This window comes from Glandiceps talaboti, chromosome 22 (assembly GCF_964340395.1).
Source record: "Glandiceps talaboti chromosome 22, keGlaTala1.1, whole genome shotgun sequence".
NCBI lineage: Eukaryota > Metazoa > Hemichordata > Enteropneusta > Spengelidae > Glandiceps > Glandiceps talaboti.
In genome coordinates, this window is record NC_135570.1 from 443,897 (window position 1) to 470,898 (window position 27,002).

General features: G+C 36.3%; 1 protein-coding gene across 2 annotated transcripts; it reads right to left on the reverse strand.

The window, feature by feature from the left end:
- Positions 1-716: 716 nt before the first annotated feature.
- On the reverse strand, positions 717-25,897 carry LOC144452307 (putative E3 ubiquitin-protein ligase HERC4). 2 transcript variants are annotated; one of them, XM_078143377.1, is made up of 20 exons: positions 25,135-25,897; positions 23,744-23,906; positions 23,058-23,134; positions 21,593-21,817; positions 20,601-20,692; positions 19,505-19,635; positions 18,879-19,134; positions 18,077-18,258; positions 16,635-16,749; positions 15,795-15,987; positions 15,044-15,219; positions 13,875-13,997; positions 12,065-12,163; positions 10,097-10,312; positions 9,437-9,532; positions 8,931-9,049; positions 8,352-8,549; positions 7,703-7,886; positions 7,437-7,539; positions 717-6,921 (listed from the first exon to the last, which is right to left on the reverse strand). In XM_078143377.1, the coding sequence occupies exons 1-20, from the start codon at positions 25,418-25,420 to the stop codon at positions 6,713-6,715; spliced, it is 3,243 nt and encodes a 1,080-aa protein (XP_077999503.1). In that variant the 5' UTR covers positions 25,421-25,897; the 3' UTR covers positions 717-6,712. The 2 variants fall into 2 exon arrangements, with proteins under 2 accessions (XP_077999503.1, XP_077999502.1); XM_078143376.1 differs by having other exon boundaries at positions 16,635-16,767.
- Between the last annotated feature and the right edge of the window lie 1,105 nt (positions 25,898-27,002).

A 27,002-nucleotide genomic window follows, 5' to 3' on the forward strand; every position in this document is an offset into this window, starting at 1 on the left:
ACAAACTTAAAATGTACCGAGTGTACAGACAGCCGGGTACCAGCCATGGTACATGAGCGCGGTCAATCGTCCTTCCAGATCCAAGACATCGGCCTAATTTTCACTTTTTTTTGACACCAAATAAAATTGCTGTAAGGCGTAAAAGATTGTGTGGTTCCGATTATATTCAATTTTAAAATAGGTGGGGTAGGTAGATTTTTTATTTTAAATATATATTGTTATTTTTTAAATTTATTTTTTTCATATGTGAGTGTGTAGTTCAGGTAGTTATGTTTTTCTGGTTTTTTTTATATGGTCTCTGTGTTATTGGCTTCTTCTCAGACCATCAGATGTACCGCCATACTGGAAGAACAGTTTCATTTTGTCTTTTTCAGTTGATGACAGTTTTCGCATCCACTATTTCAGGCAAGACCACAATTTTCGCGAAAGGTAGACACTCTATCTCGTAGTCGCTTTCACCAACTCCACACACCGATTATTTTCGTCAGTAGTTTTCAGCGCTCCTGTCGGTACAAACCAAGAAAGTACCAAAATATAATGCCATGGTATACAATATACTTGGACACGGTTCACATACTTTCTGTTTCTTCCAATTGATTTGTATATTGTATATTACATTAATCTCTTCTTTATAACACACACACACACACACACACACACACACACAAATTAAATCAAAATTCGTTTGTCAAGTTCAGTAAATATTTTATTATGTGAACGAGTATACCATGAATATAAGGACAAATTATCGTAATACAGTAAGCTTTCTTTGGGGGAATTATCCAAACAAAGTAAAGATTTCAGACTATCTTAACACCTGTACAAGTACTGGTATGTGACACAACAACATAGTATTAATTAACAAAGGACATAGAAATATTTTACAGAGAGTTTAAAGAGGAACAGCCCTCCACAAAATAGATGTATTTTCATAAACATTGGGTCTGGGAGAGTCATTTCATGATTTTATTAAACACCACATAAATTTCACACAATAATACCAAGAATCATCAAATTGTAAATTTTTTCACTTCTATTGTCCTTGCATTTATCCAGTGTTGCTTCATAGTTATCAGCTGACTTGCATATATATTAGATGAACACTGAATATTCATGACTCCTAAGTGCTTATCACCTTCGTCAGGTAAATAGTGCTTCTTGGCAACCACATGAAATATGTGTAGTGTTAATTGATGAAATGACTCCAGAACCCTTCGATCCTGCAATGGTGTGATGAAGATAAGGCAACTGTGATGTGAAATATGTTTAAAACCAAAGATCTTTAATGTGAACTCAAAATTTACAAACTAATGTATTCACATGGTAACACATGATATGTTTATTGTACTTAGTACAAGTAAGTGACTCAAAATATGAAAACAACAAAAACAGATAACACACAACAAAATGCTTAGCATTACAAAAATATTGACATAGTTGGAAAATACCAAGTAGATATATAAACTGGAAAGACAGTTTCCAGGATTTTTTGTTCTTATTTTTGATTAATTATTATGAAAGACACGCTATTGGTAAAATAAGACAAACACAAAGTGAAAATATCATTTAATGTTCTATGTGGTAGATTACACAAATGGCTGACATAGCAGTACCTTGCTTATGTGGATAGACTAACCCTGTCATCAAGATAGTAAACACTGGAAGTCCCTGTAGTAAATGAGGTTGAAATATGTGGCCACTCACTATCAGCGATACCCCCCTATGGTAATTAATAATAATATTAATGTTAGTTTTTATATAGCGCTTTCCCACGCTGTGCTCAAAGCGCTTTACAATTATTACCCCTGGCTCGGATTATATCGGCACAACGTTCCTTTATACTTCCTAAACTCCCAGGGGTGCATACAATCCATTGCAGCCTTTATGAGCGCATAGGATTAAAATCATTCCCATTGTAACTTCTATCCTACCAGGTCCCCAATTATACAGCTGAGTGGACTGCCCAAGAACTTTAGCCATTCAGAAACAAACAGCAGCGATGGGGCTCAAACCTGCAACCTGCAGATTTCAAACCGGACATGGTAACCATTCGCCCATCATGACGTACATCTAAACATTCTTTGATAACTTACATCAACATGTTGCAATAATAGTTTTAGTTTGTGTCTGTGTTAGGTAATGAATGAAGATAACGTAGTGTAAAATCAGAATATGGTCATCAGGAACTAGACTAGTAATGTATGAAGATAACGTAGTGTAAAATCAGAATATGGTTGTCAGGAACTAGACTAGTAATGTATGAAGATAACGTAGTGTAAAATAGGAATACAGTTGTCAGGAACTAGACTAGTAATGTATGAAGATAACATAGTGTAAAATAGGAATACAGTTGTCAGGAACTAGACTAGTAATGTATTAAGATAACGTAGTGTAAAATAGGAATACGGTTGTCAGGAACTAGACTAGTAAGGAATGAAGATAACATAGTGTAAAATTGGAATACAGTTGTCAGGAACTAGACTAGTAATGTATTAAGATAACGTAGTGTAAAATAGGAATACAGTTGTCAGGAACTAGACTAGTAATATATGAAGATAACATAGTGTAAAATTGGAATACAGTTGTCAGGAACTAGACTAGTAATGTATGAAGATAACGTAGGGTAAAATTGGAATACAGTTGTCAGGAACTAGACTAGTAATGAATGAAGATAACGTAGTGTAAAATCAGAATATGGTCATCAGGAACTAGACTAGTAATGAATGATGATAACGTAGTGTAAAATCAGAATATGGTCATCAGGAACTAGACTACTGTGTTAGCTTGTACCTAGTTTATTTGATATCACCTAATGATCAAAGCTAATCAGAAGGATTTTAACAATCTCCTGTAATGCATTCTCGAAAACCAGAACTCATATTTCTTTCACAACACTGCATCTTAGACAGTGCTGTAAAAGAGGCTGTGGTTTACAACAAAGCAGTATTACATTGGTTTTTCAACTAGGAAGCCATAGTAAAATTGTTTTACAAATTAAAAATCCAAAATAAATACCCAATCCTCATCTATATGGCCACTTGAAAGCCTGTGATATCCTACACTAGTATATACGGTGTAATTACATAGTTACAGAAACCAAGTCATTAAAGCCTGATACCCTATATATAGGGTGTAATTACATGGAGTTACAGAAACCAAGTCATTAAAGCCTGACACCCTATATTTAGGGTGTAATTACATAGAGTTACAGAAACCAAGTCATTAAAGCCTGATACCCTATGTATAGGGTGTAATTACATAGAGTTACAGAAACCAAGTCATTAAAGCCTGACACCTATATATAGGGTGTAATTACATGGAGTTACAGAAACCAAGTCATTAAAGCCTGATACCCTATATATAGGGTGTAATTACATGGAGTTACAGAAACCAAGTCATTAAAGCCTGATACCCTATATATAGGGTGTAATTACATGGAGTTACAGAAACCAAGTCATTAAAGCCTGACACCTATATATAGGGTGTAATTACATGGAGTTACAGAAACCAAGTCATTAAAGCCTGATACCCTATATATAGGGTGTAATTACATGGAGTTACAGAAACCAAGTCATTAAAGCCTGACACCTATATATAGGGTGTAATTACATGGAGTTACAGAAACCAAGTCATTAAAGCCTGACACCTATATATAGGGTGTAATTACATGGAGTTACAGAAACCAAGTCATTAAAGCCTGATACCCTATATATAGGGTGTAATTACATGGAGTTACAGAAACCAAGTCATTAAAGCCTGACACCTATATATAGGGTGTAATTACATGGAGTTACAGAAACCAAGTCATTAAAGCCTGACACCTATATATAGGGTGTAATTACATGGAGTTACAGAAACCAAGTCATTAAAGCCTGACACCTATATATACGGTGCAATTACAAAGAGTTACAGAAACCAAGTCATTAAAGCCTGATACCCTATATATAGGGTGTAATTACATAGAGTTACAGAAACCAAGTCATTAAAGCCTGATACCCTATATATAGGGTGTAATTACATAGAGTTACAGAAACCAAGTCATTAAAGCCTGACACCTTATATACGGGGTGTAATTACATAGAGTTACAGAAACCAAGGGTTAATGATTGTTCTCATTCATCCAGGTATAAAGTTATTATGAAATAATTACAATCTATCCTCCTGGATTCACTGTTATTTGGAGTGGAAACATCCCATCCCATCACGACATGTCCAGGATAGGACACTATTTCAACTGATAATCTAGTACTTATACATTCCCTTTAAACTATATGTGTTTCATCATCTTATTTAGAACAGAAGGATGACTATGATAAAGTCCCATTATACATCACCTGTCACCAATCTCGCATTCTGATTGGTTGAGAGCCCTGCAGATATAGACAAGGCGTATTTTTCATAAACAACCATATTTTTGCTACTTGCATCACGTGATCACTGCACATCCCCTTGTAAACAAACCTGGAAGGCAACTAGAAATCCAGCTATAACCAGCATTTCCAATGCTAAATTTATTGTCAACCCTACGAAATATATTCGTTGTATACATTGTAACAAGTCTTTAAACTGTACGTTTCATGTCAGAGAAATCACCCAAAATTCCGCACAGAGCAGCGAAAATCCAGTGACGGCGAATGCAGTCATCACGTGATCGTAAACATGGATTCCTAAATTTATGAAGGATATCAAAATTACCACCACAGAGGGTGCAATGTTTGCTTAACTAGAACAACAAAGTATATCACAAACATTTCTGTACATTTAATGGAATACACTACGCAAAACAAGAACGCACTTTTTTCTTAACTGAAGGTAAATTTATATGTCATTGCGTGATATGCAAATAGTAAAGATAATGTCACACTACAGAGCAAATGCGCACTCTGATTGGGTGATAAAGTTAAGGCTGAGATGTAAACAACCTGGAAATAGTGAGCACAATAGTTAGCACAATACTCTTTGATAAAAAATTGATAATTATGTTGATCACCCCCCCCCCCCCCATACCATAAAGCTGATAGCACTGACAGTATGTGACATCTATTAAACCCCTCACATATCAGTACAAACTTTATATAAAGTTCAAAAGAGAATTTGAAAATACAATTTATTTGAAACTGTTCAGAATTATTCAACCTTACCAGTACATTTTGCACCTGGAATGTTCTCCCACAATGCAATGGAAGGGATTATGTCATTTAATACTTGTGAAAAACAACACTGCATTATGGGAATGTCAAGAAAACTGAGCAGTGAATCAAGTCTTTACTAGTCTAGTGCTATCCATGGCATTGAATCTGAAGATCTCTCTTTACATCTAGCTCAATGAGGTTCTGAGATGAAATTTCAAATTCAACCAAAGCCATCAACTCAGTCATAAACATCATGGCTTTATTAATCAATCACAGAATTCTACCCAATAATAAGTTAGTGTTTATTGGGGGCGGTTACATAATGTCCAAATATGGTATATTTGTCATACAAGGATGCTATTTATACATTGTTTACATCATTCTAACAGTTAGGGGTTTACTCATTTACATAAACAACTTTTGGTTCATGATTTCTCATTGCACTAAATGGGGGTTAAGAGATGATTCAATACCATGGGTTGCATCTAGAATTAGGTCTATATGTGAGCAGTAGTCGGTATATATTGCAAAATGAATTCAATCTATACACCTTATAGAATGGAAAACAGTTAATGACTATTGAATTATATCCTAAACTTGCATGAAATGTGACTTTGTCCATGGCTGTAATCATGTGATCTTCACAGTAGACATGTGACTTTGTCCATGGCTGTAATCGTGTGATCTTCACAGTAGACATGTGACTTTGTCCATGGCTGTAATCATGTGATCTTCACAGTAGACACGTGACTTTGTCCATGGCTGTAATCGTGTGATCTTCACAGTAGACATGTGACTTTGTCCATGGCTGTAATCGTGTGATCTTCACAGTAGACATGTGACTTTGTCCATGGCTGTAATCATGTGATCTTCACAGTTGACATGTGACTTTGTCCATGGCTGTAATTAATTGATCTTCACAGAAGACATGTGACTGTGGCTGTGGCTGTAATCATGTGATATTCACAACAGACATGTGACTTTGTCATCTATGTGATTGTTGGGGCAGAAAAGAGAATTCAGATCATGTGATTCTTGAAAAAACATACTTTTACAATCAGTTTTATGTGAGTATTATAGAGTAACAGAAAGTGACTTTTACACCCATGGTTATGACTTGTTGTCTATGCTGGGCTTTGATCAGGTGACTATATTTCAGATATTCAAATTATCTCTTCATTCATGTCAGGTTTACTTCAACAGAAGCTTCTCACATGACTATCTTTTAACTTATTTACATATTTAGTAACACGATAAATCACATGACAATCATGTGACACATCCTGCTCTTCTAGCTTGTCTTCATTCATGACAGGATTTCTGAACAGAAACTTCTAAAGGTTACTTGCTTAATGGCACGCTTCATTAGTGGCAGGATTATATCAATAGATGCTTCTGGAGGTTACTTGCTTTGCCATATGACCTTGTGATTTGTCACATGACAATCACATGTCTGTCATGTGATTATGGCTGTTAAATAGGAATTTCTTTGATTCTGAGTAAATGTATTTCATTGGTTTCAAATTAGGATAGGAGAGATCCAAATTATCTTCTCCCCTCTGAAGAAATTAGATTTCTTCTCACACAAGTCCAAATCCTTTAGTATTTTGCACCGCTTGGTAGAGTTTTTCTTTGAGTTGCTCTTTGCTAGTGTAGATGGGTAGATCCATTAAATTGAAGCAAGTATGTGCAACTGGAAGGTATCGTTCTCCACCGTAAACTGGTTGGATGATAAACTTGACTGCTTTCATTCCTAGTATAGGTATTCTGTCACTACCAGTCAAAAATACTGTCAAAATACAAAAAACACAAAACTTAGTCAGTTCACTCCTTAAACACATTCATCATGTTGGTAAAACATAGTAATAATAACTTCTTGTACCATGACCAAGAAGTCTTATTACTTATGAGCAACGGTTCATCTGTTCAAGTTGACAGGCTTTGTCAAACTCACAGTGTTCATTTGCTGACTTTCATCACCACTATGCTGCCAATGATCTTTCTAACAATACTAATTGACCATTATTAAAATGCTGGCATATGTAATTATAATAGTTTAGCTATGTGAAGTATGTATGGTACAGTATGTAAGTATGAAACTAGTCAAAGATTCAAACTGCTTTTGAATTCATTGACTACTGATACATATATCTATATAGGGGGTTGAATTCTTGAAGTAAGTGTCGCTGCAAACTGTATAAAAGTATATGTGTAGTTGGGGAGTGTCTCCTGCAAAGACTCATTCAGTGTATCACAGTAACTGAGATGGAAGATAACTTACCACAGGGATTATCACTTACTTACCTAGGAACTTCTTTTTCACTTCAAGAGGCATTTCATGGAAGACTTCCCAGAAATACTTAATGACTGGATGACGTCTGTAAAGTTCACCTTTGTAGTCAGTATACTGTTGGACCAATCAAAACACAGTTAGTTTTCCCTTACACAATGTGAACTCAGAGTCATAATAGGTTTCTAGTGAGTACTAAAATACATTCAAACAATTAAATATGAATATTACTCCTTTCATTAAGATTTATCATTAAGTGAATCCAGGAAGAGTTACTTACTTGTTCAAATTCTTCCCAGTCATAATCCTGATTACCAGCCACCATTGCCATTAATTCCTGGGGATTAAAGAGATCCATGACCCGGCCACCACATACACGATGGAAACCAGTACTGAAAGCTTGGAACTGTGCCTCCACTGATGTGTTTAATATGAAGTCAACGTAGGCAGCAGCATACTCATCCCTATCAAAACATAGATATAACATATATTATCAAAGTGATACTGTCTGCAGTTAGGGCTCCATTGTAAGCTAGTCAGCAAAAATAATTTAACACACAGGGGTTATAACAACTTTTAGGAGTGTAGCTATATGAAACAGTTTTAGTAGTTGTCAGGACACATTTTGGCTGCGAGTGCTGTGAGCTACGACAGGTAACAATGAAAAAGAAAAATGCAGTGAACAGGCTAGAGTCACTATGTAATATCATACCCATTCTAAGTTTTAACCACTATGTTAAAAACAACTTATTTGAAAAATGACAAATTCACTTGGTGAAAAATCCTTCGAAAATCCTTTTAAATTGTACTCAGAGACAATGTTTTGTTTAATTAGTATCCCTAGTTAGTGATAAGGTTATGTAGCATGGGACTCAGAGGGACATGGGTATGAATCCAACAACTATTGTTATTCAATCAACTAGTCTTACCTGTTGTCATTAGTAACTGGTATCTCTTTACCACCTGGTACAAATTCAATCTCTGCCAACTCTCCAAAGTGATCCCTGGTGATGGACATAGTCAGACCATAAACCTCTTCTACATCATCATCTTCATGGTCTAGTACATGCTGGATACTAGCAGCTACCTCTGGATCTAGACACCTCAAGTCTTCTAAAGTTACTGGTCTGAGAAGGAACAACACACAATAGACAAGTCATAATAATTTGTCAGCAGTACTCATAAGGTTTATTTTGGCATTAGTGTATGTATGGAATATCTCAGAACAAATGCAAAATTCCTGTTATGTACAACTAAGGAGTAATTTTATTATCAGTGAACACTTGAAATGTTAAAGTCATTTTTATCTCAATCAGGACTCAAAGAGTAGAAGGTTGTGGAGAAACTCCGGCACAGGGAAGATATTCCAAGCTTTAGCGAGACCATTCACATTGACTACTGAAGGAACAATCACTCTTCCCCCCCCCCCCTCCTCTTAACTTGAACATCCTTTGAAGACATATGCATATAAAACATTTTTGTACAGTGCCATTGCAAGTTACACTTACTTCTTGAGTAGTTTCTTAAACAGTGCCAATGGAAAATGAATATCAATAATTGTAGAATTATAAATAGCTAGTCCACAAATAACACCAACCAATCTGAACATTTCACTTCCTTCAAATGACTGCAAATGAAAAAGAAATGCCCCAGTAAGCAATGTTTTAATGAAAGTTGACACAAAAATTGGCCAGAATTACTTATTACTGTCTGAATTTGACTCCAGAATGCACAGCCTTTGGCCAGTAGCCCATATACATCAAACCAATCATGTACTAACTAGGAAGACACACTAACACATGCATGTACATATGCAAACACACACAGGCCACACATGCATACATGCACACTCACATACACACACAAACCCACACAAGCACACACACACACACACACACACACACACACACACACACACACACACACACACACACACACACACACACACCTTCTTAGACATCACTTTTGACAAACACAAATAAATTGCAAGTGGTAAATCAGAGAGTAGACTAACCTTTTCATTAAACCATATTTGTCTTGAAGTGGTGTAGTCAGTAAACATACCATATTTAGGATTTAGGATTTCCTCTAGTATTAACATGAAAAATTCCTGCAATAGGATCAAAAAATAAAGTGACATTTGAATAATCAAATCTACACAAATATGTCAACAAAATATGATTTGTTATATTTCATAAAGTTAATACAGTTATTAAGTTAAGGACACCCATACTCCATTCTGTCTTTCTCAGCATAACACTTTCAAAATGATGGGTCTGTCTGTCTGTCGGTCAGTTAAAACTTTTCTTTTTTTAAAGTAACTGTTGGTGATACTTTCAATACAGTTGTACTTTAACAGTCTAAATAACATAGGAATGACAATTACAGTCAGAAGAAAACTTTGAACCATGCCAGCAGAAATCACCACAAGAATGAGTGCATATACCTAAGTACCCATAGTAGCATTCCCGTCTCATTAGGTGCTGTTAGTATTATATCTGTTTATCTAAAATACCATATTTCCATAAAAATCATATTCTGTGATCACACCACTTTGTGCGCAAATAATGTTTTTGGTATTTCACTGGAGTGCAAAATTAACACCACTTGTATGCACATGCATTAATGCAGTAATCACTGCTACATATGTTATGTAGAAGAAGAAACCATGTACCTTCCTCAATCCTCCAGCATCCACCGCTTCTTCACCAACAAACATAATACGTAGTGGTTTCTTGTAATCAGCATTACCTTGCTTACTTAGCTGATCTAGTGTGTTTTGTACAATGTTCTCTCTATTGATATGAAGCACTAAACATGGATTTATTGGATCTATTTGAGCTACAAAGATACTTGTGATGTTATGTCGATGAACTTCTTCCATGGCAGACTGTAAGGGTAAACATTTCATTTATTTTTTTAGCAAAAAGATAACACCCAATTGTACGCACAATAACTCACAATAACTGTATACAATCAATACATAAACAACATTAAAATAATGACATACGCCAAATACAAATATTTAAAAAAATATTGTTCAGCCTAATTGAAACTCCATAATTTTTGTGGTTTTGTACTAAATACACTAATTTAGATGGTAGAGGGTAGATGGTACAACTATAAACACACTCCACCAACCTTGGTAGAGGGTAGATGGTACAACTATAAACACACTCCACCAACCTTGGTAGAGGGTAGATGGTACAACTATAAACACACTCCACCAACCTTGGTAGAGGGTAGATGGTACAACTATAAACCATCTATAAACACACTCCACCAACCTTGGTAGAGGGTAGATGGTACAACTATAAACACACTCCACCAACCTTGGTAGAGGGTAGATGGTACAACTATAAACACACTCCACCAACCTTGGTAGAGGGTAGATAGTACAACTATAAACACACTCCACCAACCTTGGTAGAGGGTAGATGGTACAACTATAAACACACTCCACCAACCTTGGTAGAGGGTAGATGGTACAACTATAAACACACTCCACCAACCTTGGTAGAGGGTAGATGGTACAACTATAAACACACTCCACCAACCTTGGTAGAGGGTAGATAGTACAACTATAAACACACTCCACCAACCTTGGTAGAGGGTAGATGGTACAACTATAAACACACTCCACCAACCTTGGTAGAGGGTAGATGGTACAACTATAAACATACTCCACCAACCTTGGTAGAGGGTAGATGGTACAACTATAAACACACTCCACCAACCTTGGTAGAGGGTAGATGGTACAACTATAAACACACTCCACCAACCTTGGTAGAGGGTAGATAGTACAACTATAAACACACTCCACCAACCTTGGTAGAGGGTAGATGGTACAACTATAAACACACTCCACCAACCTTGGTAGAGGGTAGATGGTACAACTATAAACACACTCCACCAACCTTGGTAGAGGGTAGATGGTACAACTATAAACACACTCCACCAACCTTGGTAGAGGGTAGATGGTACAACTATAAACATACTCCACCAACCTTGGTAGAGGGTAGATGGTACAACTATAAACACACTCCACCAACCTTGGTAGAGTAGATGGTACAACTATAAACACACTCCACCAACCTTGGTAGAGGGTAGATGGTACAACTATAAACACACTCCACCAACCTTGGTAGAGGGTAGATGGTACAACTATAAACACACTCCACCAACCTTGGTAGAGGGTAGATGGTACAACTATAAACACACTCCACCAACCTTGGTAGAGGGTAGATGGTACAACTGCCAATATCAAAGCACTGACAAACAGAACATGTTGCAAACAGGGAAAGTAAACAAATGAATTGGATTAATAACACTTGGCACAGCATGTTGGAACAGCTGAGACTTGTATTACATTTCATGGTTTTATGGCCTCTTTATGTGTGTATGAAATGCTAGGGGAAGGAACTTCAAATCTGTTAGTGAATGTGAACCAATATGTAAAGAGGCCATACAACTGTTCTTATCAAATGATGGAATGTGATAATTGTCTCTCTGTATTTCCAACATGCTGTGCTAAGTGTTATTAAATTCAATTCAATTCAGTTGTTTAATTTCCCTGTTTGAAACTGGTTCCGTTCATAAATGTCAGCATTTGTAGTTAGTGTCTATTCAGACATATAGGTACCTGCATTTGTGTCAAGGCATCAATTTTGATGAGTTCCGTCTTGGCCAGGGGATCCAATACAAATGAAAAGTTACAGAAGGAGAGTATTTGTAGTCGAGCCTAGTATAAAACAAATAAGTTACAAAAATAATGTTATTCAAGTGCAACAGATGCCTGATTCAAATATGTACCTTGGGGTTCCAATACTTCGAAAACCTAGCCATGGCAGAAATTAGGGACGTAAAGAAAATTTTGTTTCTGACTCTGAGCGGAAATTTACACAGTTCATGATTATTACCTCACATGTCTATGTCTAATTGCGGTACATTTAAATTATTTATTTCACTTTGACAAAATGTAGCAAGAAAGCTGTCTTGAAGTGGAGAATGTGTAGTTTCTTGTTGGTTTCTGTATGGTTGTATGAAAACAGCCACTGAACACTACTCTCATTTACAATATTCCAATCACTCATATATTACTTGGCCGAATGAAACCAAGTATACAACAATAACATCTAAATATTTTTACATAAAGCATCACATGTCCATTTGGAAAGTGAAGGGAAATCTTAGTAATTCACTATTTTGTACAGTATTTACTTTTTTAAAGACACTGAGAAGAATAAGACACAACATTTTTGTTACTCAACCTTAGTGTAAACACTGAGACATACTTGTACACTTACTGGCTATTACCAGGGTTAACCAACCTTAGTGTAAACACTGAGACATACTTGTATACTTACTGGCTATTACCAGGGTTAACCAACCTTAGTGTAAACACTGAGACATACTTGTACAGTTACTGGCTATTACCAGGGTTAACCAACCTTAGTGTAAACACTGAGACATACTTGTACACTTACTGGCTATTACCAGGGTTAACCAACCTTAGTGTAAACACTGAGACATACTTGTATACTTACTGGCTATTACCAGGGTTAACCAACCTTAGTGTAAACACTAAGACATACTTGTACAGTTACTGGCTATTACCAGGGTTAACCAACCTTAGTGTAAACACTGAGACATACTTGTATACTTACTGGCTATTACCAGGGTTAACCAACCTTAGTGTAAACACTGAGACATACTTGTATACTTACTGGCTATTACCAGGGTTAACCAACCTTAGTGTAAACACTAAGACATACTTGTACAGTTACTGGCTATTACCAGGGTTAACCAACCTTAGTGTAAACACTGAGACATACTTGTATACTTACTGGCTATTACCAGGGTTAACCAACCTTAGTGTAAACACTGAGACATACTTGTACAGTTACTGGCTATTACCAGGGTTAACCAACCTTAGTGTAAACACTGAGACATACTTGTATACTTACTGGCTATTACCAGGGTTAACCAACCTTAGTGTAAACACTAAGACATACTTGTACAGTTACTGGCTATTACCAGGGTTAACCAACCTTAGTGTAAACACTGAGACATACTTGTATACTTACTGGCTATTACCAGGGTTAACCAACTTTAGTGTAAACACTAAGACATACTTGTACAGTTACTGGCTATTACCAGGGTTAACCAACCTTAGTGTAAACACTGAGACATACTTGTACAGTTACTGGCTATTACCAGGGTTACCCAACCTTAGTGTAAACACTGAGACATACTTGTACACTTACTGGCTATTACCAGGGTTACCCAACCTTAGTGTAAACACTGAGACATACTTGTACACTTACTGGCTATTACCAGGGTTACTCAACCTTAGTGTAAACACTGAGACATACTTGTACAGTTACTGGCTATTACCAGGGTTACCCAACCTTTAGTGTAAACACTGAGAAGTTCTTCGAATCTATACTTACTGGGAACTTTCCAGAAAGAATCTGAATCCATCTGAAATAATCATGTCTTATATTAACATGCTGGTTAATCTCAGGAATGTAAAATTTGTGATATGGTATGATGTCGTTATGTTGTACGCTGACCTGTAAAAACATAATTACAGATATGTCAAATTTCTCAGTCAGTGAAAGTATGTGTGATTACTTAGTATATCAAGTGAAATTGAAAAGAAGTACATGATATAATGAACAACAACATGAAATGAGAACTAATAATTCCTGGTAATAATTCTCTGAGAATTAATCAGAATTGATGGACCAGACCAGAATATAAAAGAAATAATGGGTATGAGTTAAATGACAAATATGCATTCTGTGAAAAGTACAGCTTAGATCAATTGGATAACGTTGTGGAAGTACTTGTAATTTTGTGCAGACACCCATTATTGATCTTTCTGTAATCAGAAAAATGAAAACAATCTGTGGACACAGCAACAATATGAAATGAAAACAGCATACCCATGTTGACTGATTGTGAGGGCAACATAATACAGCTGTTCCCTTGAGGGACTGTGGGTTACCCTAACATAGACTGTCTCCTGAGGGCAAAGCCTCAAGGCATCTGTTTCCTTGAGGGACTGTGGGTTACCCTAACATAGACTCCTCCTGAGGGCTAAGCCTCAAGGCATCTGTTTCATTGAGGGACTGTGGGTTACCCTAACATAGACTCCTCCTGAGGGCAAAGCCTCAAGGCATCTGTTTCCTTGAGAGACTGTGGGTTACCCCAACATAGACTGACTCCTGAGGGCTAAGCCTCAAGGGAAACTGTCTGTGTTTAACTGGATGACCCACAATACCGCATTCCTATCAACAAACAGGCACTGTATGTGTACATACATATCACTTGTAACTTTGAATCAATACACATATATGTGTCAAAATCTAAGCCTGCAATGCAATAACTTTCAAGGACGATGTGTGTGTGTGTCTGTGTATCAGTAAGGGTTGGATGATGTTGTTTATATTTGTATTGAGTGGTCTGTGGGAAGCCAGTTTCTTATCTATCTAAATTGTTCTTGGGGAACACAAAATGTGTATGATATGCAGTCGTTCAACGATCCCTCGATATTTTACCTGTAGTAATGTATCAACAGAGAGAGAAAGAGAGAGATATGGTATGATATTTTTACCTTGTTAAGTTTGTCAAGCATTTTCATACATGCTAATACTGCATTATGTCTTTGTTGCATCAGAAACTCATTATTTGATGGCGGTGGTGTCTGTGACAACAAGATGATGGCAACATCACGGTACACGCTGAGTATCTTGTTAAAGAACCGTACCCTCAGATTACCCCACCAACGATCTACCAACAAAAAACACCAAGTCAATACATCATATTCTGGTTATCAAAAACATAAAAGATTGCATAGTTTTGGCCACTTGGAGTGCTATTCAGAGGCAATTTAGGGACATAAGTGAGGGTCATGATAGCTGAATATTATGACTTCCTTTGAAGATATCATGATTATAGGTACTCAATACTTCACAAACCAATGCCTCCTGCAATAGCTGCAACTGTAATGTTTTGTAAGATGTAATGAAATACTCATAATACCACACACCATGTACAGTATTGAATACCACACACCCTATACAGTATTGAATACCACACACCCTATACAGAATTGAATACCACACACCATGTACAGTATTGAATCAACTATGGATTACATATTTTGTGTAGCTGTATACATAATACGGTAAAATCCAATCAAATTGATAATTTGGGTCCCCACCCTAAAATCACGAACGCCAACGTCATCATGACCCCCCCCCCCCCCCCCAAAAAAAAAAAATCACCAACCCAAACGTGATCACGGTCCCCATCCTAGTTAATCCTGACAAGATAAAACATAATGCATTGTGGGATTGACTGACCTATGACCTTTCCTGCACTTGGCGACAGATCCAAGAGTTTGTTTGCAAATGGCAAGACAATTGATCTAAATGAGTTCTTCAGATCACTGAATGGTGGGGATTCAATGAGTAACAAGTAAAGTCTCAGTGTCTCTACGTCTGGAGGTGACACTGGTAAACTTGGGATCAAGATACCACTCATTCTGGTAGTCATCTGAGATGGAAAAAAAGACGGAAGGAATTTTACATAACCTGTAGTTAAGATATACCGGTATGTAGAAAATAAATGAATTAAGGGATAACACATATACGCATCATAATAAATATATATACTGGTTCAAGAAATATTCTAAGAAATTATTGGTTGACAGACCAGGTGTACACCTGTACAAAAAACATCCATGAAGTGGTTGGTTAATGAACTAGATATCCACTGGTTCAAAAAATATTCAATGAAATGATTGGTTGGTTGGTTGGTTGGTTGGTTGGTTGGTTGGTTGACAAACTAGGTGAGCACTTGTCACTGGTCAAAAATCAGATGTTGGTTAATGAACCAGGTGTACACTGGTCTGTGCATCATTCAATGGTGTGATTGGTTAATGAATGTGGTGTATGCTAGAGAAAGCAATAATCCTCAAACTGATTGGATATGAACCAGGTGTACATTGTTTACCTTGAAGATCAACTACTACAGGTGATCTGTCTGTAAGCTATCTCAAATAGTGTGACTACAAGACTATATAGGTGATCTGTCTGTAAGCTATCTCAAATAGTGTGACTAAAAGACTATATAGGTGACCTGTCTGCAAGGTATAGACATAGGAAGGCAAATCAAACTACTATAATAAGCTATATACTTACAATCATCATTAGTTGGGAATTATTTTTCTCATGAAGTTTTTGGAATGCACTGCGGGCAAGATCCATGTCAATGCCATGGTGACGGCTGCTAACAGTAGCTTGAGATTCATCACCACTGCAATAAAAAGTGTCACTGTATAAAGGAAACCAAAGGGAATGAAGAAAGAACACGATGAAAACCACAAATGAAAAGACAGACAGGCACACATGGAAACATTGGTGATTGAATGTTGGACGACATGTATGTAACACATAATGTTGTCAGTAAACAACATTTTTAGTTATGAAGGAGGGTGAATTATGGTAGTATGCAACAAAGTCTATGATAAGTGACAGAGACAGTTGACTGTAAAACTTGCAGGTAGTCTGTACAGTGAATAGTATTCTATGCAACAAAGTCTACGATAAGTGACAGAGACAGTTGACTGTAAAACTTCCAGGTAGTCTGTACAGTGAATAGTATTCTATGCAACAAAGTCTACGATAAGTGACAGAGACAGTTGACTGTAAAACTTGCAGGTAGTCTGTACAGTGAATAGTATTCTATGCAACAAAGTCTACGATAAGTGACAGAGACAGTTGACTGTAAAACTTCCAGGTAGTCTGTACAGTGAATAGTATTCTATGCAACAAAGTCTACGATAAGTGACAGAGACAGTTGACTGTAAAACTTGCAGGTAGTCTGTACAGTGAATAGTATTCTATGCAACAAAGTCTATGATAAGTGACAGAGGCAGTTGACTGCATAACTTCCAGGTAGTCTGTACAGTGAATAGTATTCTATGCAATGAAGTCTATGATAAGTGGCAGAGACAGTTGACTGTAAAACTTCAAGGTAGTCTGTGTGTAAAGAGATTGATTCTATGAAAAGATAAATGACAGTTGACTGTCAAACTTTGTAAATCAGCCAACTATTTCAAGAACCAGAGTTGCACATCGATATCCCATAATCTATCACTACCATCAGTAGCAGCTATATTTGATTTCTGATTGGTAGTTTGAATCTTGTAAAACACACTGGTGACATTGGCGAAAGAAGTCATTTATGTTTACACTATATATTTATATGCAGTGACACATAGACGTATGTTGCCATTATGTTTACAAGTTGTCACAAGCAACCAACTTTATTGTTATCAGAGTCGATGGGTGAACCATAAAGACAGTGCTATATTTTATTCCTTCTCAAAGTTAATGAGTATGTTTTAGATTATATCTACAGCGAAATGTACATGTGGTGAAGTTTTTATTAGTCGACAAAAGTGACAAGTCCAATAAATTGCTACTGCTAGCATTACTTGAAACTGTCAACCAGAAACAGAAACTGGTAGGGAGATGGTCTCTGGTATCACTACATAAGAGCTGGTGGTTTAATTATGAAGTAGACTGCCACCAATGGTCAGTGTGAATAAGTAAGATAGAATAAAAATTCAATCACTTACTTGTTGACAAAAGAAGCATTGAGACAGGCAGCTGATGAAAAGATAGTTTCCACCTGTTTGGCTTGTAGTGGTGAAAGCAAGCCATCATCAGGAATCTTACACAACTCTTCCACAAAGTCCTTCGTCAGATATAAAATCTGTTTTTCTAAGGTTTTCCTGAAATCTAGGGGACATATTTTGTCCTGTTCCACATACAAACAGAGAGAATGCAATTCTTTGTTAGCTTTTCAAGGTTTTACTCAAGTATTTCCTATTGTAATATGGAATCTTCAGTAACACCTCATTAATTTCTTTGTTGTAATTTATCAATACATCACTCAGAAGTGATGCCACATTCATGTAGCGCCCTATTTGTTTGTGTAACTGACCTGCATGACTGCGATTCAATAAACTCCAATGTCGTGAAAGTCAGCAAAACGCTGATGTTTGTAACTGGCCAGCATCATATCATACATGACTGCAATTAACATAAATTTCACTGTGCTAAAAGTCAACAAAAACCTGATATCTACTGTTGCAATAATTGTTTGCAACAATCTATACAGTAAATTCCTCTTACAAGATTGACTGATGGCAAAATATATTTTCAAACTTTTATCTTAAAGGTGTTTTTGCACACAAACATAATTTTTGGCAAAATTTATTTATGTAAATACATGGATGCCACTTGGTCAAAAATAACAAAATCTTGTCACAAGTTAGATAAATAAGGATATTCCTGATACAATCCACTAAGTTATTCATATTGACCCTCTTAGATCACTTGTATTTTCCTTGCCTGAATAAATAACATAATATTTACCTTAAGTCGTGTGACTAGGACAAAACAATGATCTCCACCAGTATGTATCTTATGTACTATCAGCTGCTCATCCTCTGCTAGATTCTTACTATTAACTTCACCATTCCAGTCTTTACCCCAGTATGGCATCCACTCTCCTAATACAGGTGATGGGGTCATTTTTCGATGTGCTGTGCTATTTCCAAGTTGACCCTTAGCACCAAGTCCAAATGCATAAATCTTACCATTTGTGGGGACATAGGCTAGAGTATGTTTCCTGGGAGTATATACAATGCAAGCAATATGTTGGAATAGTAGTAAAAAATATAACGCTACCATTTGTTTCTGAAAGGCTACAGTCCTAAGGCAAGATTTGAACCACAATCGTACCTAAGTCACCCTGGTAGGATAGAGGTGGACAAATATAGAAACTATACACTGGTCATTCTATGTCACCACAATGCATATCTATGTCACTGGTTCTGCTGTTTTCGAAATAGGAGTCAAAACATTAAAAACTGCCATTACTTTCCAAATTTTTTTTTGTATTACTGCCGATGGCATCATTATGATATTCTCCAATATTTTTCTTCATTCAGCCAGAAAATACTTGTGACCTCATGGTGACCTGGCGTGGATTGTCTTACCTTCCACAGGCTATCTGGGTAACTTTACTACCCATCAATTCAAACACTTGGCGTGGATTCTCTTCATTATTACTGGAATTATGTCCCAACTGTCCATGACTACCACAACCAAATGAAAACACACCTCCTTCCTGAAAAATATAGTCCATTCATGATTGTGGTTAAAGGTAGAATTCTTGGCATTATGTACATCATAGTCCCCATGATAGAGGGACTGTATGTACATCACAGTCCCCATGATAGAGGGACTGTATGTACATCACAGTCCCCATGATAGAGGGACTGTATGTACATCACAGTCCCCATGATAGAGGGACTGTATGTACATGTACTTTGTAGTATTTTTCTTCTGCAATATGTTTGTACAGGTGGGCTTTTCACAGATGTTTGATTTGATTTACATTAGAATCAAAATTAGTTAGGAAATATACTTGAGAAATCTTTTGCTGTGCATCTTTCTAGAGTATATTTAATGTACATCCAGTGACAGGCAAGCATTGACAAGCAGAATTTGATACAAATGGGGAAAGTAAACACGGCATACTGAAAGTATAGAGACATATATTAAATTCCACCATTTGATAAGAACAGTTGTATGACCTCTTTACATAATAATTCATCTTCACAAATAAATTTTAAGTTCTCGTGGCATTTTATGAACAAATGAAGAGACCGCAAAGCTGTTTTTATCAAATGATGAAATGTAATAAAAGTCTCTGTACTTCCAACATGCTGTGCCAAGTGTTTATTAATCCAATTCATTTTTTGTTTCCCTTGTTTGTAACATGTTCCCCTTGTAAAGGCTTGCATGTCACTGGTTGTATGGTACACTAACTATAGCTTTCACTACATTGATTGATAAACAATACTTGACTCAAAGTGTTTGCATAACTGTCACTACATAACTATCACTACATAAATGTCACTACATAACTGTCACTACATAACTATCACTGCATAAATGTCACTACATAACTGTCACTACATAACTATCACTGCATAACTGTCACTACGTAACTATCACTACAGGGACTTTGTAATAGTATTATTACTTCACATATGACTTGACAATGGTCTACTATGTCATGTATCTTACCAAAGTAACAGCTACAGTGTGTTCTTCACCACATGCTATGTACGTTATCATCTGTGTCTTCAATATTTTAACACTGGTAGGAAACAAACGATCTACAAAACAGGAAAGGGTTATATTATTTCTATTCTAATTTCAAATATAAACTTGTCTGTAGGATGATCCCACAGCCTTTATAGAGTAGCAGATTTCATCCTTGGTTCTCACTAAACATTTAGAGTTTTAGAGTGTACTGGGTTCCACCCTATGGATTACTGAAAACAATAGAATGTCATTAATATAACAATGCATTGTTGCAAAAACTATAATAAGATTCTTTTAATGATTTTCTGTTGAAAATACTGTATATAATACTGTACCTAACCATGTTTGACATTCTATACAATTCCACTTTTCCTAGTCAACTTACTGAATACTTAAAAAAGGACTTGATTAAAACAATAAGGTATATTTATATATTTATTTCAAGCAACATGGTAAATTTTAGTCAGTGGCTAGCCCAATGCTAGTTAACTGCTAAGCAAAGTAATATGAAATTGTTATTTCACCCATGAAATGTTAAATGTTATAATGGTTTATAATATACCTAGTGATAATGCTGTGCCATGATTCGCTAGAATCAGTCATGTGATAGGAAAGTAGAATGACTATTTTCCTAGGGGAATAGTTCCATCAAGTATTACATGGTCATGTGACCACCGCAAGTTCACAGCAGGTCAAAATGGCAGCTTCTGACAATGTCGTCTGCCACCGCGAGTTCACAGCATGAGGTATATTATAAAACACATATTGCCTGGCCTATATTCGGGCTATAGCACCCGTTCATTACCCCCTTGTGACTGTGAGTTACCATAATCACATGCTATTACAATAGTATGTGATTCTGGTAACTCACAGTCCCTTGGGTGTAATAAACAGGTGCTATAGCCCTCACGGCCAGGCAATATGTGTTCAATATACTTTGCTAAACAATTACAAATGTATATACAATATACCTCTCAGATCATTAAGTCCAAGTTGTCCCATGTCATTCTTGCCCCATCCAAACACTCCTCCTGATACAGTCAAGGCAAAACTATGTGCACCACCACATGCGATTAATCTGATGGGAAGTCCATGTAATGATGTTAAACAGGTGGGTGTGTCTGTAAATCTAACTGTCTGTGAACCATGTCCTAGTTGTCCATGATCATTACATCCCCATGTATAGATACGACTATCTGAAAACACAAGAAGTTATATTGAGACTGATATTTAGTGTTTAGAGTGAATTAAAATGAGTTATGTATTCTCCAAGAACAAGGTGAATCCATCGTCTCCCACATCACAAATCCATCGTTCTCCCATATGACAAATCCATCGCTCTCCCACATGACAAATCCATCGTTCTCCCATATGACAAATCCATCGTTCTCCCACATGACAAATTCATCGTTCTCCCATATGACAAATTCATCGTTCTCACTTAACAAAGTGAAGCCTGCATTCTCCCTGAACAAGGTGAATCTTCATTTAGCTATTCACATGCCTTTTAGTGTGTATTTACATATGCACTTTGTACATACTGTATATAAGTGTCTAACATCCCTATGTATAGATGTAACTATTTGCAAAGAAAATTACATTAAAACTGATATTTACTTAGTGTTCTCCATGAATAAAGCCAATCAAATATTCTCCAGAACAAAGTGAATCAAGTGTTCTCTAATAAAAGGATGAATTCAGTATTCTCCCTGAACAAGGCAAACCTACGATTCTCCCTAATAAGGTTGGAATTCTGATTAAATTTTTAATGAGTTTTAGTGCACATCATAAAATGTGCACTTTATACAATGACTTTAGCCAGAAACAATCAGTTATGGACTGTCCCACTTCAATCATAGGGTATAAGTTATGATCTGTCCCACTTTAATCATAGGGTATAAGTTATGGACTGTCCCACTTTAATCATAGGGTATAAGTTATGGACTGTCCCACTTTAATCATAGGGTATAAGTTATGATCTGTCCCACTTTAATCATAGGGTATAAGTTATGATCTGTCCCACTTTAATCATAGGGTATAAGTTATGGACTGTCCCACTTCAATCATAGGGTATAAGTTATGGACTGTCCCACTTCAATCATAGGGTATAAGTTATGGACTGTCCCACTTCAATCATAGGGTATAAGTTATGATCTGTCCCACTTTAATCATAGGGTATAAGTTATGGACTGTCCCACTTTAATCATAGGGTATAAGTTATGGACTGTTTGTATCAGTAGTCAGGCATACAAAATGAATGATTCTGTGAATGTATGCATATACTTGTCATAAGATAATATATCCATACATATGAACCAACTATACTCACTTACAAATATTACAACAAAACAAATCATAATTCTTCATATCAAACAAAAATTAACAACAAATGGTGAACAACCATATGGGTAGGGGTTTGGATCCTGGATTTCTCACCTTCTGTTAACGCCATAGAATGCCGGCTACCACATGCTACTTGTATCACTCTAACAGTTGACAAAGGTTTCACCATCCTGTAAAATGGATACATATAACATTACAACATTTACATCAATGTTGTCACAGGAACACAGGATTAGTTTGCAATTTGTATTTTATTTTACATTATTGATAAGTACAGAGAATCAAACAAAGTCTTTTATTGAGTATTTTTCTCATCATCATCAACATATCTAATATCAGGTTTGTGATCATTGGAAATACGGATTGACCTGTTTATTTGGCTAAATAGGAACATAAGACTGTGTGTGTGTGTGTGTGTGTGTGTGTGTGTGTGTGTGTGTGTGTGTGTGTGTGCGCACGTACGTGGGTGCATACGTGTATGTATGTATGTATGTATGTATGGATGTATGTACATACGTACCCTCAAGGTCTAAATAGTGAAACACCTTTAGCTGTTTAACCACTGTTAACTTCCCTTTTAACACTTCTGTACCTTTTTTCATGTGCTTCTTTTGTTCTGAGCTTTTCACACCCTACATTTCCTTTGTATTTTAATGTTACTCTTGTTTTCACACATACTGACCTAATGATTCAAAAGCTAGTCAAAACTTTTGGACACTCTTTGACTTGAGTTTTGTTGAGACCATCCAGTTTTCAAATTGAGAAGGAAACATAGTTACCTTGGAACTGATTTTGGTTTAAGGTCACCAGATCCACGACCACACTGGCCTTCACTATCTTCTCCCCAACTGAATACATGGGCCTTGTCATCAATGACTAATGTATGGGCATCTCCACAACTGACATTGACAATGCGCTGAGTTTCCAATGCATGGACTTGACCTAGGTGAAAATATACACAGTTACTCTAGGTTGTGATGGATATTTGTTCATTAGAACAGAATCAAAATATTAAATTGAAACATTGATATTGGAAGATTCTGTATTATATTTTTATATGTTGAATTTTGGAATTGCATGGACTAAGACACAGTTGTATGGGCAGTGAATCAAGAATTTGATCGGTTCTGTAAACTAGAAATATGTCTTGCCAACACAATGGTTGGATGAAGACACAAAATAATGCCAGTCTGCCTAGATTAGTTATACAGGACTTTGATCTGACACTTATGCATAGGGACATGTAATCGTTCTTGTATGAACGGATATATAGAATATAACGTTAGGAATGAAGATACTACTTTCACTCCATCTTGTTTTGCATGGATGGATAAAAAATATCATTACCAATTGTGCTACCACTGTGTATAGAGAAAAAAATAGACACTGAATCAGAAGTTCGGTAGTAATGCCACTCTGTATGCAAATTAATATTTTCATAGGCCATCACCCCCTTTCTTAGCCAATCAGCAGACTGTTATCGATGGCTACATCATCAGGTTTCACATAATATGTATTTGCATATAGAGGAGTTTGTACAAGACAACAATCTATATCTGTCTAGTATAAATAACCAATCTTGGCAATATTATGTGTCCCTGTGCATTTATATTTTGTTATATTTTTGTTTTTCAAAATGTTTACAATACCACACTCTGGTAGTGTGTAGCGTAATAAAAATTGATTGATATATATATATATACAATAATTTCTTGTAATGCAGCACTATTTGGTGCTCTGTTATTGCTTACTATGTCATCATGATCACTCACAATAAATCTATTTTTTATGATTTTGACTATTACTATAACAGCTTTTGTTTTATATTGAAGGTCACATCTGTAGCAATAATAAACATAAACAAAAGAGCAATCCCCATTGCCATGGAAACAAAGAAAACTTTCTTCCATTGGTGAACAGGAAATGAACACAGTCAATATCTTTCCTGACATGTTTAATTTGAATCATAAATGTAGCATGACAGTTTGTTGTAATACTCTATATTGTTCAAACTTGTGACGTCAACACGAACTTGTGATACATGCAGTGTACGACTACTGCAACACTATATATTGATATCAGTGTCCTGTTACCAGGAAGTAAGAGGCGAGTAAACGACAAGGTACAACTGAAATCACAAATCAAACTAGAACTAAGAGTAATCAAATACCTGGTTGCCGTGGATCAACATTGTCTCGTCCCAATTGTGCATTATCATTTGAACCACTTGTATACACAGTCCCGTCACGTACGACAAAAACACTAAAATTAAAACCGCATCCGACATCCATTACTGGTTCATGAAAGTATGAATGTTTTGTGGGAAACATCACATCACTGGGGTCGTGATCATCTTCGCTGGTTTCCAGGCCTAGTTGGCCGAAATTATCTGCACCCCAACACTGTAAATACGTCATCTTATGAACAGCCTGTTGGTAGTCACTTTTTTTACACATGTATTGCCTCGGATGTCCTCGTTTCACCCAGAAACAATATGTATACAGTACTTTGCTTTCTCGGAATTACGCTATGCACACGACGTGGTTTTTATCGTAAAACAAGAAATCGTGATATGTGTTCATGTCAAAACGTGCTATTTATATTTCGCGATTTCATCTGTAAGTTCTAGTACCAGCACCAACAATAAAATATGTCGCAATAATAGTATCTCGAACTTTCTAAAAGTGTAGATCAACAGTTACTCATCTGCATCTGCCGCCATCTTGGACAAGCGGCCACTCAAGTTGGTAGGAACAGCCAAGGTAAACTTTCATCCTCAGTGAAAGGTCTTGGAATAATATAAAATCAGTAAAGTATACGAACTTAATCAGACTCTATGAATGGAGAAGAAATTACTTGATTGAGAAAATGTTTGACATTTTCCAAGGAAATATTACTATGTACAGTGCTAGCACCATTCGACCCTGCTGGTCCTAAAGTTCATTCCCCATATTCCATCGTTGGTGGCGCCCTAGTGCGTGCTGTCGCTATACGCGCTATATATCACTCAGCAAATCTGCCACAACACGACGATGCTGACATTGACAAGAGAGACGTCAGCGAAACTTTGGGAATTTATAGCTTCCAAGAATTTTTTTTGACTCTGTGAGTAGAAATTTTCATTACTATAATGTTTAGTTTGAAAGAGGTTAATGTTTGTAGTGAAGTCGGTAGAAATTTTTTTATTTTTTTGCGATTTTTAAAAAAAAATTTTGGCGAAAATTTCACAATATTCGCATCATTAATTATAGAGACCATTATAAAACCCAGAACTAGCTACATGTATAAATGTAATTGTGAAACTGTTGTGTCTTTATATTATGCTAATTTGCTAAAGTGTACAGTATGGTTAGTACGTATAGAAACCCTGTACCTATACCTGGATTGACGATTTCGACTAGTACTGTTACGTCAACAACTCGACGATGAATGCTCAGGTTACAGTAGTTTAATTCAGCTTTTTAATTTTTTCCACTTTCAAATCCTTTTTCTTCTTTTTTTAAGTTTGAGTAGGTATAAAGTTTGTAGTTTTGCCTCACAAATAAGGCTGGGATTTATTTCATAAAGATCTAGTTGACAAGATTGTTATTGTTTAAATATAAAATCAACGGAGTACTACAGACTATTACATGTTTGTAAAATCATATATAAGACACAAAAATGTGACAATACGAACGTCGCCGGAGGGGGGGGGGGTATTGTCCGACTTCACTTTCGCACTTCTAACCAAGTTTAGAAAACTTTCACACCTTCAATGGCAGGTTCTGTATTTACTCTTGAGATGTTGATAAGTTGATTTAGTGCTGGGTTTCCAGTAGTATTTTAATGTGTTTGTTTACATCAATGTTTTTTACATTGCATCGATCATAGTGGTGTGACCGGTACAATTTTTATCATGGTTTTACATCATATATAAACGTGTTGATGTCGCACTTGTGAACGTTCATTTATGCGGGGAGGGAGAGGGTTTGTCCTAAATGGACGAAGTTCTTTTATATTGAGCTTGTGCGATAAGCGACCGACCCTGCCTGGCATAAC

Bases quoted from the DNA above. Each gene is read 5' to 3' on its own strand.
- LOC144452307 (XM_078143376.1), bottom strand. From the start codon at position 25,420: ATGTGTAAAAAAAGTGACTACCAACAGGCTGTTCATAAGATGACGTAT. The intron at 21,818-23,057 runs GTGAGAAATCCA...TTGTGTTTTCAG, and splicing joins TTCTATGGCGTTAACAGAAG to ATAGTCGTATCTATACATGG. The intron at 20,693-21,592 runs GTATATTGTATA...CCTGTTTTGTAG, and splicing joins TGGACTTAATGATCTGAGAG to ATCGTTTGTTTCCTACCAGT.